At 42.4% G+C, this 14,586-nt stretch overlaps 1 protein-coding gene across 1 annotated transcript in view; it reads left to right on the top strand.

Moving 5' to 3' along the window:
* Positions 1 to 10,853, top strand: part of DNAJC15 (DnaJ heat shock protein family (Hsp40) member C15) — a 90,690-nt gene extending 79,837 nt beyond the window's left edge. Inside the window, exon 6 of the mRNA XM_073614188.1 lies at positions 10,201 to 10,853. Coding sequence (XP_073470289.1) covers positions 10,201 to 10,271 — 71 coding nt within the window. The 3' untranslated portion in view covers positions 10,272 to 10,853. The remainder of the gene's footprint in view (positions 1 to 10,200) is intronic.
* Positions 10,854 to 14,586: the final 3,733 nt, after the last annotated feature.

The raw sequence follows: 14,586 nt of genomic DNA, 5'->3' as shown, positions 1-14,586 counted from the left end.
ATTGCTGTTCATGTTTGACGACAGACCGCCGCTTGCGTTCGCCTTAGCGCGAGAGCAGGGGGCGACAGGGGTGTTTTTTTTTTTTTTTTTTTTTTTTCTTTATTATTTCTTTGCTTTTTTAATCTTACTTTTAAACTGTTCCTTTCATATTTTTTTTTTAATCATTTTTATTGTTCTCTCGGGGAATGTAAATATCCCCTATGATAGCAATAGGTAGTGACAGGTACTCTTTTTTGAAAAAATTGTGGTCTATTAGACCCTAGATCTCTCCTCTGCCCTCAAAGCATCTGACCACACCAAGATCGGTGTGATAAAATGCTTCCCCAATTTCCCAATGGCGCTATTTACATCCGGCGAAATCTAAGTCATGAAATACTCGTAGCTTCCGGTTTCTTAGGCCATAGAGATGTTTGGAGCCACTCTGGTCTCTGATCAGCTCTATGGTCAGCTGGCTGAATCACCGGCTGCATTCTCAGGTTCCCTGTTGAGACAGGAGAGCCAGAGAAAAACACGGAAGACGGTGGGGGGGGGGCATTCCCTCCCACGGCTTGTAAAAGCAGTCTAGAGGCTAATTAGCCGCTAGGATTGCTTTTACATGAAAGCCGACCGCTGGCTGAAAAGAATGATACCAAGATGATACCTAAACCTGCAGGCATCATTCTGGTATAACCACTCAAAGTCGTGAATGGCGTACCTGAAGACAAAAAAATGGTTAACAATGGTTAACAATAAAGCACAGTAAAGTGTAAATAATTACACACCTGAAAAACAAACATGATAAAACATAATAACAATAACAATAACAATAAAACATTGCAGAATAGAATACAGTAAAAAAGAGCAGAACAATAGAGAGAGAGAGAGAACAATAAAACAACAACTATTTTTTTTTATTTCATATTTTTTTTTTTTTTACACTTTTTTTGTAACTAACTTTTATAACGGTAACCGGTTCCAGGTTCGGGTCTCTCAAAATGCGATGGCATCTTGGGAGACCCTGTGAAAGTGTGCCTAGTCTGTGCAATGCTGTACCCTACGCTAATACTCAACTAGTGAATGGTAGCGTTCAAAACATTCACCAATGCAAGACCAGGATTGTCAGGACAGGAGGGACAATAATAGCGGGTGTCACGCCTATATCCGCGCTCTTACTGCAGACACAACATCTTTTTTGGGGGTTCGTTGGGTAGGGGTACTCGTGAGGACATAAAAATGCCTCTCATGCAGCCGACTGCATTTGGTTGGGGATGTGAATGGGGGAAGTACGGGCGCTGCAGAAGCGGTGGGTTCCCAATTAGGATTGGCGAATGCAGCAGGAAGGGCACTATGGGCACGACGGGCCTGTGTTTGTCTTTTTGGTGGCAGCGGGACACTACTTGTGCTTGCCACCTCACCAGCTTCAACTGCACTTATGGGACTCGCCACGTCACCACGTGTTACTGCAGTGCTGGTTTGACTACGACCGGGGTGTACTAGGCCGCTGGAGCTTGCCAGTTCACCAAAACGCTACCAAAAAACGTTAGCGATCGCAGGGATCAGGCCTGACTCTGCGAACGCTGCAGTTATGCGTTTAGTGTTTTGTAAGTGTCAGTGATCGATCGATACTGCACTTGGGTGGGCTGTGCCGGGCCGGGCGGAGGGGCAAAATGCAGGTGCTAGCAGGTATCTGGGCTGATCCCGCTAACACTGCGTTTTTGGGAACCCTAAACTGCTGGTGACGCTAGTATAGATCTGATCGGATCAGATATTGATGCGATCAGATACTATACCACTAAGGGAGGTGTACGGTGCGTGCGTGGGTGTTAGCGGTACTGGCGCTAATCTGACGCTGCCTGGGGCTGGTGCTTGCCAGTTCACCAAAACGCTACAAAAAAAACTGTTAGCGATCGCAGGGATCAGGCCTGACTCTGCGAACGCTGCAGTTATGCGTTTAGTGTTTTGTAAGTGTCAGTGATCGATCGATACTGCACTTGGGTGGGCTGGGCTGGGCCGGGCGGAGGGGCAAAACGCAGGTGCTAGCAGGTATCTGGGCTGATTCCGCTAACACTGCGTTTTTGGGAACCCTAAACTGCTGGGGACGCTAGTATAGATCTGATCGGATCAGATATTGATCCGTTCAGATACTATACCACTAAGGGAGGCGTATGCTGCGTGCGTGGGTGTTAGCGGTACTGGCGCTAACCTGACGCCTGGGGCTGGTGCTTGCCAGTTCACCAAAATGCTACCAAAAAAACTGTTAGCGATCGCAGGGATCAGGCCTGACTCTGCGAACGCTGCAGTTATGCGTTTAGTGTTTTGTAAGTGACAGTGATCGATCGATACTGCACTTGGGTGGGCTGGGCGGAGGCACAAAACGCAGGTGCTAGCAGGTATCTGGGCTGATCCCGCTAACACTGCGTTTTTGGGAACCCTAAACTGCTGGGGACACTAGTATATATCTGATCGGATCAGATATTGATCCGATCAGATACTATACCACTAAGGGAGGCGTATGCTGCATGCGTGGGTGTTAGCGGTACTGGCGCTAATCTGACGCTGCCTGGGGCGACGCATATCACCGCCGGGCGATCAGGGGGCTAAACCTTTATTCGGTAATAAACGGCGGGTGCCCTGACACTATAAAAAATAAACGAACTAACCAGCGTCATCCGTAACGGTTATACGGTGATCAGTGGTGAAAGGGTTAACTAGGGGGCAATCAAGGGGTTAAAACATTTATTAGGTAGTATATGGGGGTCCCTGACGCTATAAAACGCTGACGGCGAACCTAAATATTTACCTCACTAACTAGCGTCACCAGCGACACTAATACAGCGATCAGAAAAATGATCGCTTAGTGACACTGGTGACAGGGGGTGATCAAGGGGTTAAAACTTTATTAGGGGGGGTTAGGGGGGTACCCTAGACCTAAAGGGGGGTAATACTAACTGTCCCAACACTGTAACTGTCACAAACTGACACTATGCAGTAATCAGAAAAAAAAAGAAAAAAAAAAAACTGCTGGTGTCAGTTTGTGACAGGGGGGGGGGGGGGTGATTGGGGGGGGATCGGGGGGCGATCGGGGGGGGGATCGGGGTGTTTTGTGTGCCTGGCATGTTCTACTGTGTGTGTGTGTGTTGTGCACTCACATAGATGTCTTCTCTCCTCGGGCCGGAACGGAAAATACCGACCCGAGGGGAGATGACATCACTTCCTTTGCTGCTGTTTAGCATACAGCAGCAAAGGAGTGTTCTCATTGGCCGGCGGCGATCGCGAGGGGGGGGCCACGAACGGATGGTCTCCCCCTCATCACGGATCGCCGCTGGACAAAAGACGACCGCCTCGGGCACCGGGGGGGGGTCCGATCGGACCCCCCACCCGCGGAAGGCAAATCACGTACATGTACGTGATTTTGCCTGTCCGTGCCACTTTGCCGACGTACATCGGCGTGAGGCGGTCGTCAAGTGGTTAAAATCTATACCAGATCAAAAGGGCCTGGCATGCATGGGGGGGAACCCCCACACCATTTTTTTTTTCACAATTTTTTTTTTTTTTTTTACCATTACCAATTCTCCACTGTTGTAAACTTCATACATGAAATATGAACAAAGCATATCTGTCTATAGTGTGTACTTGTCTCAATTTAAAATCGCTACGTGTCATTTCTGTCTGTTGCTTTGTTCCTCTGCTATCAGCATGAATCATTTCAGACAATTTTTCCTGATCAGAAGAGAAAAATGATAGAGGAGGGACCTAAAGCAGATTGACAGCCTCAGTTTGAGCTGTGAAGTGGGGATGTGTTCTTCCCTCCAATCAGCTCTCAGACCTCTCCTCACTGAACGCTGCAAAGTATAACTTTAGCTCTCCGCCCCCTTTTTTCTAAATTTTCCAACAAGCTTGAAATGTAACACTTTGAACGGATGTAGAGAAGACTGCAGATATACAGGTACAACTTATGTAGGAGGATTTATTTAATCTCTGTGTATCACCTGATGATAGTCCCTTCACTGGGTTTATGTTGGGGTTTACAACCACTTGAATGCATTTCCCAGAAATGCAAATACATGCTTTGCACTTAGTACCCAATCACCCTGTCTGCACATTAATAATACTGTTCTAACTTGTAACAGGAGATTGGGGAACAACAGTACCTGATCTCTCACTCTCCATTCTTAGTAGCCCCACAGAGGAACCAATGAGAACTTGGGCTGGAAGACAGCTGAAGTGATCGGGTGGCTATGCAATTCTACCTGCAGGCCCTGAACTCCCACAATGTCCTAGGTACCTGCATAGGTCACTGGGTAGACCAATGTGCTGCTGCTTCTCTTCTTCTTTCCCTCCTAGGGTTACTGAATTTTATGCATCTTACTTTTTGGAGTTGGTCCCTGGGAACAGGGCAGGTCAGTAGCTTAGGCACCTTCTGTTAAACAGTTTGGAATATATTTGACGCTACTGATGCTGTATAAATGATAGAAGACATCTAAATTTACTATAAAGTTTCCAAGATAAAGTCCAGGAAATTAACCAAGCTTTCTGTGCCATTTTAATGCTGCAGGAAACTGTCAGAAATGGTGTGCACCGCAATAACTAAGCAGATAGACGTGTTTCAGGTTTATCTGCGACACCTGTGCCAGTTTCTATTTCAGAGTAAAATAGAAATTAGCACAGGTTTGAAACCTAATTAACAGGGAATTCGGCAGGTTTCCATATAGAAAACTACAGATTCCTGTCAGATGTTACCTTGTCATATGGGATGTGAGTTGTCAGCAGACAACTCACATCCCCTCTCTCTGCACGTTCAGTGATTACACTACACAAGCAGAGCCTGCACTGTCATCCAGTTCTGAGCTGGGGGTGAAGTGTCGGGGACAATAGAGGGATCGGAGCATGCACCTCCAGCTTTCCTGTTCTCTGTGCTGCGTGTCTGTTGCTCTAATTAACAAAGGAGCCTTGTGCATCTGCTCCATGTTTTCTTTTTTTGTTTAGAAGTGTAGTTAATTCACCCCAATGTGTTTATGTAACTATTTAAAAAAAATAATTCTCTTGTGCAGTTTCTTGGGTAGTACAGCCTTTATTCCGGGGACAAGATCTGGAGACTTAAAGCGGAGTTCCGCTTAAAAAAAAAAAAAAAAAAAAGAATTAAAAATCAGCAGCTACAAATACTGCAGCTGCTAACTTTTAATAATCAGACACTTACCTCTGAATATTATCGAAGCCCCGCTCCTCTCCCCCTCCGCTCGGCGGCACCGGCATTGTAACTGTGGGCAAATGCCGTGTCTAGCCACACAATCATCTGGGACCTGTGACGTGTCCTAGATGATTGCCTAGCCCTAGAGGGAGGGGGAGAGGTGATCTTCCTTCCGGCGCTAAGGGTGCGCCAGAAGGAAGTGGGAGCTGGGACCCCCCCCCAAAAAAAAAAAATGACATGGCAAATGTGGCATGTCAGGGGGTCACCAGTACTTAAAGCGGAAGTTCCATTTTTGGGTGGAACTCTGTTTTAAGCTATGGTCACACATCAGCGTCCAGTAAGATTCAGTTGATTCTTTCTGGCGGTTCTAACGGCTGCCACGATGAACTGGGGTTGATTTACTAAAACCAGAGTGCAAAATCTGGTGCAGCTCTGCATAGAAACCAATTCGCTTGCAGGATTTTTTTTGTCAAAGCTTAACTGAACAAGCTGAAGTTAGAAGCTAATTAGTTACCATGCACAGATGCATCACATTTTGCGCACTCTAGTTTAAGTAAATAACCCCACTGTGTGCGACCAGCAACAGCTGTCAAATTTGTAGTCTGCACAAATCAATGGCTGGGCTACCGCTGTTTGCATGCAGCAGATAGAGCCATAAACTGACTTTGGAGGCAACCAGTGTGTGTGCAGAGTTTTAGCTGCACACAAACTGGCCACTGCTAATCTCCCCGTTTTGTATGTGGCCATAGCACAGAGTGTTGCTGCATGTGAATATAGTCTTATACTTGTAGCAATTCTTGTGGCTGGATTTCTTATGTTTTGCACACACTGGTTTAGTAACATGGTCTACATTTGCATAAACATTATTTCATTATTGTTACCTGTGTGTGTGCAGGTTAAACATAAAATAAATAATGCTCTCTGTAGACTGTTCATCAAAAACACATCTACTCCTGCTCAACCAGTGTGATAAGACTTCAGCAGCCTGCAGATAAGCTGATATTTCTTTCCATTAATTAGATCACACTGACACTTGACTGAATTTTTCTTTTAAATCGAGGATTTAGAGCAGATTACATTGAAAACGGAGTCAGGAGAGATTTTAACTGCCATTCCCCAAGATGGGATATTACAGCTTTAATGCTGGGATTCATCAAACTGCGCATAATATCTGCAATTGACCTCGCAAGTAATTAGGGTGCAGCTCACTCACTGTGAAGTTTGGTGATTTTGGGCCACAGTGCCTAATTAGAGCGCATAGGAGCAAGTCATCAGCCGGTTATAATTTCTGCTCTGTATGAAACACAAAGCTTTTACATAAACAATAAACCAAATTCATATTTTATTTTTTATAATGTATATGTTTGTTAACGTCTACATCTTTTCAGTTTTCGTGATTTCTGGGTGATTCCAGCACTGTTTTCATAAATTAGGCGACCTAGGTATACTGTAAAATAGCAATAAAAATTGGGGGCCAACTACCAGGCCCTGGGAGGAAAATAATTTTTAGGGGCTCCTTTCCCTTCATCTAGCACATGTGTGTTGTTATACCGTGTATATGTATATTGAGATCTCCTGAATGTCCTGCTTTTTGGATGTCACTTTTGGGCGTTCTACCCAAGTAAAGAAGATGCTCTGCCTGTAGTCTTGTGCTTTTAAATTATTTCTTCAAATAACCATGTGTAGTGTATGATATTGCATTTAAGATCTTCTGTGACTTGTAATAATTGTGTGTGTGTATATGTGTGTGTATGTATATATGTATATATGTGTGTATATATATATATACCAGGACATTAGTTATATTGCTGGATAAGTAGGTTTTCAGTATCACTTGTTACATTTCTTTAAAATGGCATTTGGCTATATTCTCCTAGATTGTAAGCTCTAACCAGCAGGGCACTCCTTGATTCATCCTGTATTGAATTGTATTGTAACTGTACATACTGTATATGTAAAGCACTGCGCAAACTGTTGGTGCTATATAAATCCTGTTTAATAATTTTTATTTATTATTTTTGTAAAGACATACATATATCTTGGCACAAGTCATCAAATACTAGAAATGTTCAGTTAGGAATGTGTTGAATGTAAAAACCTGGACAGCCCAATGTTTTATTGTGATTATAGAGTTATTTTATACAGCTTATGTTTTCTGATGAGATTACCACTTCTTGTAACGTACAAACTCAGTTTTGGAAGATATGGAAGAAATAGAATCTATCACTTCTAGGGCTAAATATAAAGTAATTATCATCTAGGGGGTTTCAAATTCTTTTTAGGAGCCAATGCATATCTTTGGGCGCTGCACAAACTATTGGTGCTATATAAATCCTGTATAATAATAATCTTTTATTTGTCAGTACACCCACTTCATTTTTTGCTGCTTCAGAATGAACAGTTTTGACTCTGCAGTTTTTTGCTGTGCACTTTTCACATTGGTTGAAAGAAGACATATCCATGTTTTGGTCTGTGATTTTTGTGGTGATCACCAGTAGAAGATCATCAAAATTTAAAGGCATTTCTCTCCCCAGCTCTTCATTTCATCTCTTAATAAACACAAATATAGTCCATATTTGTGCTAAAATGGATCAAATCGAATGGATTAAAGCAGAAGTCCAGCCAAAAAACACTTTTATGGAAATAGGCACTAAGGGTATAAATGCACTTTGTGTGCACCAAATGCCTTGTAGTGGTGACATCATCGCTGTGCTGCACTCAGTAATATTTAGAGTCTTATTAACATGCCCCCTCCCCTCTGCTTGTGTTTGGCAGCATTGGTCCCCAGAAATTGCCTGGTCCCCAAGACCAGCACTGTCAAGCACTGCACATTAAGTATTCATCTTCTACAGAGTTGAAAGTGGGGGTGCTAACTTTGAATGCACAGCACCTAGAAAAATGGGAAAAGTGCCGTATGCACTTTGTACCCTAGGGGACAGTATGAAGAAAAATATTTGTGGCAAGACTTATTTAACCACTTCCTTAACCGCACCATAGTCAAAAGACGGCTAAAGCGCAGCTCTCCCATTCCAGGAGGGAGTCCATGGACATCCTCCCGGAACCACACCTCTCGTGCACCCTGTGATTGCTGTGTCCTATGGTAAAGGTCCCATCACAGCTGCCCTTTACCATGTGATCAGCTGTGTCCAATCATAGCTGATCACAATATAAACAGAGTTGCCGGTTATTGACTGTCAGTGTGAGGCGAGGAGAGCCGGTAACCTGCCATCCTGACGGAGAATATGTGCACTGATCATTAGTGCCCTGATGATCAGTGCAGCTCCATCGGTGCCAATTTGTGCCCATTAGTGCTGCCTATCAGTGCAGCCCCATCAGCGCACACCAGTAAAGGAGAAAAATTATTTGCAAAATTTTAAAACTGAAACTAAAAAAATAATTTTCCCTTCCCCTTTTTTTTTTTTTTTTTTTTTTTAATTTTCGGACTTTTTTGATTAAATACCACCAATAGAAAGCTCTATCTGCCTTAAAAAAAAAAAAAATATGATAAAAATGTCATATGGGTACAGTGTTGCATGACCGTCATTCAAGGTGTGACGGCGCTGAAAATTGGCCTTGTCAGGAAGGGGGTATAGGTGCCCAGTGAGCAAGTGGTTAAAGCAAACATTCCATTACCTTTTTCTAATGTTCGGGTGAGTGAGCCAGTCCACTACTCATATACCACATGCTAGTACTTTGCTTTAACCTTCGTCGTTCAGATTTCCTGGCCTGGAACAAATATGTGGCTTTTGAGTTGAGAATAGCTGATTCCTTCAAAGTCTTAAGCCTCGTAGACTTTGTTGGACAAACGAATGTCTGATTTTTGTCAAAAGGGCATGTGCAGGATTTTGTCTAGCATACTAACTATCCGCAAATTGTGGTTTGACAAACATGAATGTAGTGATGTACTATAAGAGTATAAAGAGGAAGTTCATTTCTCAAGCGCCACCCTTTGGGCCCCTTCTGCTAATTTCATGTTAGAAGTTTGAGCGTTGATTTGCGATTTTCAGATCGTACAAAACAAATGCCTTTTTAAAATACATTTGGCATAACTACATGCAAAGCAGCTTCATTATTATCCCATTAAAGAAGATGAGAATTTTGACATTTCATCAGTTGCCGCATCACGAATGTTAATTCTAGATCACGAACAGTAGTTTACAAGACCCAAACTCTTCCCAGTCGTTCCTTGATTCCGAGCATGCGTGGTTGTACTTTTGACTTTTGTGTGACAGATTTCTGTACTGACCATCTGAAAATCAGATTTTGAGTTCACATCAGACAAAAGTTTTATAGCCTGCGCATCCAGCTTTTGTCTGATGCAGAAGTCAAATCGTCTGTCGAATGCACCATACTAAAGATCCGAAAATCCGCAGACAGCTCATCTTCAGACTTTTCCCTTATGATTTTTCGTACCGTGTACACAAACCTTTAAACAGTAGTTTTTACTTTTATAAGAAAATACCTTTATTAGTGCACCAGTTAGGAAAAACCCACTTTTCAGACAACCTGTGCTCAGCCATGCCTCTTACTCTGTCCCACCTATATAGGGGCATTTAGGGGGTGTGCAAGAGTGCATGCATATATAAACCACAAGTATTTCTACTCTTCTCTCTCACCATTTAAAGAAAAATTATAACAAAGTGTTAATTTTAAATTATATAAATAATATCTCTCCAGTGTAAGGCAAATCCCCCTATTAGACAGTTGTTGCCAGCACATGCACCCCCATTAGTATATTTCCACTTTTTAGCTGTTCTGGTGACTCAACATTTTGCATTTCCCTTCACTTTTAGTTTCAGTAATAATGGTCACCAACTCAAATATAAGAGGCAAATCTTCCCAACAGGTACACAGACCGCAATAAAAACCTTTTATTTACTCAATCCAAAAAAAAAGAAAAATGTTTTAGCTATAAACCCTTTCAGACTACATTTGTGTGGTTTTTGAATAATGGATTACTTTAACTTATTTTGTTCTATTATCATTCTTTCATTACACGCCACTTCTTTAATCTCCTGTGTTTCTCTTTACAGGTGGCTCACCTTATATGGCAATGAAAATAAATGAAGCAAAGGACTTCCTGGAATCTAGCACGAAACCATAACAGGAAATCTGAATAATTTGTATTAAATTCCATGCTGCCTGGAAAGATTGCACATTGCCTTTGTCTACCCCACTGTTCATCTGCTAGAATTCATCTTTTGTTTTTTGATGTGACTTAAATATTTATTTGTGCCTATTGCTTGGTATTTGCATAGTTTATAAATGTTTGATTTAAGCTGCTCATACATGTGTAAATTGGGTCATCTGGGATTTCTCCTTGTCAATAGTGGACATCTCATTTTGCCAATTTTTAGATATTTACTCAGATGGTTCAATGTTACACATTAGAAATCTGGGAAGGTGCTGACTGCATCATTTTGGGGGGAAAAAACTATTGCTCTATTGTTGTATACAGATTCAGATCCCATATATAAGGGACCTCATGCATCTAAAAGGTATCCAGGTACATATGCATCAGTTTTTATAATATGAAGCAGCTCATTGCACAGAAACTTGTTAACCGAGGTGTAAATATTTTTCTCAATCTGCAGTATTTGGACATCTTTAAAATGTATTATATACATTGATTGCTCACACTTAAAGAAAAACAGTGGCAAAATAAAGCTACATAATCAAATTTTAATATTTATTATGTGTGCTTGTGTGTTTTGTTTTTTGTTGTTGTTTTATCAAGTTTGGTAAATTTTCACTCAAGTTTGTTAATCCTCCTCTTACTGCTGGCACAAGATCTCTAAGCAAATTATTTTATTTTGGATAGCATGGGGAAAGGGTTAAAGCTGTGTCCTTGTTGGAGAGATATCCCTGCACTTCCTATTAGGACAGGAAGTGGTTGGAAATCTCTCCAATGGAAACACAGACCAAAACATCAATTTAGTAGGCTGACCATGTTTATTGCTCTCTGTGCCTCATTATTCCAGTAACAAACTCATGCCTTGTTTGTTGTGCAGGCATCACGTGGACAGGTACATTTCCTGATTGGGTTACAAACAGAAATACAAATTTCTCAGATAACTCACTCCCACTCTATCTAAACCTTAAAAAAAAAAAAAAAAAAACTAATGTTGGTGCAGTTGGGCTTTAAAACATACTTTCCTTATTACTTTTTTTTTTCTATCAGAAAGCATGGTCATGGGCCTTCCAGCAGTACCAACTATATTGTCCCTTGTTCTGTTACTTTTATTTATAAGGACACTTGCAAGAATTCAGAGTAGTAGGCATCAGAAGTAAAACCACTGCAGGCACCGGGGGGGGGGGGGGGGGGGGGGGGGGGGGGGGGGGGGGGGGGTAGTATGTAGGTGGGGTGCAGCATGGGTTGGAGTCAATAATTCACAGAGGCAGGTGCAATATAAAACTTGAATGCAAAAAAAGTGATGAAGCACAGTCCACAATAGACCCGGTGGGACAGCTATCCAGCCTGGCACACTCATAGATTCCAGTGACATGAAGAAGCAAGTTTCAGCCAAACCAATATCTTCTGTTGAGGGGGGACAGAATGCAGCCTGGTGGTCTCGCATCAAACAGGAAGTTATCCAGAGAGATGTGAACCTTAGCTTTCCCTCCTCATCAGCAACCTTTCCCTATTGCTAGCACTGCTCTTGACAAGACTGGGTATCTTTCCCTACACTGCCCACTTGCCTAAAGCATGCCAAACCCAGGGACTTAAATAGACTCTGTCACACCTAAGATGGCCACCAGAGTCACATGGGCACCCAACATCCAATCAGATCGCTGCCCCAGTGACTCAGGAAACCAGAAACCATAGAGAAACCCTGTTCCCCATGATTCCCACAGTGGAGATAGCAGACTGCACTTGCCTACACTCTACCCCCCCCCCTTTTAATAGATGCTGTCTGGGCATCACAACAACATGAAAACACAGTAACACAACAGAGTATATTTAGGCAGAGCAATAAACTATTTCAATCAACATAGTCCGAATATCTTTCAGGGAGTTTCCCATGGTTAGACCGCAAAGGGTGCTGGTTCTCTTGCCTTTTAGCAGAGTCACTTGTCAAAGATTTGTTTTTAGGTAGTGGCTCAAGGGCCGCCAGGAGCAAAGGGTCATACATGTCCTCTGCTTGCCCCTCACCTGGGAACAAGATTGCATCCACAGACATATCAGTGCAAACAACAGCCTTGTAAGGCGCTAGACTGACTCCACCTTGATAAAAAGTCCACCGCCATGATTGATCCAGATATCAGTAGTCATTTAGAAGGGCTGCCTCAGATTGACCACTTGGATAGTGGTGAAAAACACATAAGAACATAACACCGACAAGGCGCTTCTCAAATGACATGTGGGTGTCATATATGCACGATATAAGACCACAATAGGCTAACCGGCAGTGATATCAAAAGCAAAGAGGACAATGTATCCATTAAAACAGTCTTGGTTTATTCCACACAAGGTTAAAAACAAATGGGATGAACGGTGGTTACCAGTTGATGACCAGCCCCATAGCACAGGCATGCAGGATATGCTGGGGACCTGGGTTATCGATGAGGACCAAAGGATCCGTGTTGGAACATTCTCACTGGCCGTGGCAATGAGGCGGGTGGATTCACATCACCAAAAGTGACCTAGGCAGAACCAGGAAGTCTGTGGTGGTGAACAGTCAGACTGGGACACACTAGAGAATCACGCCGGTTGCCAGGATAACATGTTTTTGGGTACACCCATTTGTCAAATCCTGACAGGTAACCAGAAAGCCAGTGTTTGTATCTGAGCACCGACACCCATCAATTAACAGTTAACCCAGTATATCCCTCAGCCCAAGGATGGTCTGGTCAACCACTGGTGGGGAATACAACATTAACACTTAAAAGACCTTTAAAAAAAATATATAGATTAAAACATTAAAAAGAAGAAAGAGTTAAAATAAAAATCATTTTTTTAAGAAATGCAGGGGTGACAACAGGCCGACCATTTAAAAGTACTGTATCACAGACCAATATGGTCCATAACAAGATCAACATACTTAGCCAATAAATTATACTTTGGATCTCTGGATCCTCACTGAGGCCATCGGGAGTCAAAATATCTAATTTGAGGATCCAAAAGGTCTCACATTTGCACAATAGCGAACACGTCTCGTTAGCAGTAAGGGACCCATCGGATACACATTCAATTGTGAATACCGTCAAGGCCCCTGTGTCCCTGCCATTACACTGTGTGAAATGGTGTGGGACACTGTTCTTGTCTGAGCATTCCTTAACGAACCTACGGTGTTCACCGATCCTCTTGCAAGGTGGCTGTATGGTGCATCCCACGTACAGCTGATTGCATGAGCACCATAGTGCATAAATCACATGGTTCATAGAACAAGTGATAAACTGTCTTTTTTCATAGATGTGGCCGGTCTTATCTCTAAATGTGTGACCTTGCACAATGAAGTGGCAAGTGTGGCATCCTTGCTTACCACACCTGAAAATGCCTGTTCTGTTGTCAAAAAAGAACCTGATATCCTCCTGTTTGACCTCAATGTCACGTGTCATCTTACAAGGCGCAATAATGTTCTTTACAGTGCACGCACTCCTGAAAGTAATGCGAGGCTCATCAAAAATGGCAGTTGTCAATGTAGGGTCCATTTTCAAAATGGACCAGTGTTTCCGAAACAACTTGTCAATGGCACAGTAGTCACCATTATATGTAATAATGAACAGGGCGACATTAGATTCAAATGGTTTGGATCTTTTAAATGTTTTATACAGGGGGGGGGGTATTCAGAATTTTGAATACGCCTCCGATATTAGTGCCCTAGGGGTAGCCCTTATCTATACATTTATGTCTCAAAAGCCTACTCTGTTCCATGTAATTCTCAGCTTTTGAACAATTCCTTCCTAGTCGGTGGAACTGGCCAGAAGGAATATTGTCCTTCCAGGTGGGTTGCTGGCAGCTTGTGTAGTGCAAGTATGAATTGCCCCAACCAATTTACAGAAATTTTTTGTAATAATGGAACCTCTCTCATGAGTCAATTCTAGGTAAAAAATTATGAGACTGGTTGGGTTTATGACATGGGTAAATTTTAGGCCAAAACTGTCGTTACAATAGGAGGCAAGAATTCAAACTCTTCGACTGTCCCACTCCAATTTTGAAGCGTAACATGTTAGGTATCAATTTACTCGGCATAGCATCATCTTTCACAATGTAAAAAAAAAATTGGGCTAACTTTGCTGTTGTCTCACACTTTTTTTTTTTTTTTAATTAAAAAATATCTTTTCCAAAACAGTGCGCTTGTAAGACTGCTGCGCAAATATAGTGTGACAGAAAGTATTGTATCGACCGCCATTTTATTCTCTAGGGTGTTAGAGCCCCCAAACATATATATATTTTTCTAAGTAATTTTCTAGCAAAA

This window comes from Aquarana catesbeiana, linkage group LG02 (assembly GCF_042186555.1).
Source record: "Aquarana catesbeiana isolate 2022-GZ linkage group LG02, ASM4218655v1, whole genome shotgun sequence".
In the NCBI taxonomy this organism is placed as follows: Eukaryota; Metazoa; Chordata; class Amphibia; order Anura; family Ranidae; genus Aquarana; species Aquarana catesbeiana.
The sequence above is the reverse complement of the archived record's forward strand: the minus strand, read 5'-3'. Positions and strand labels throughout refer to the sequence as shown.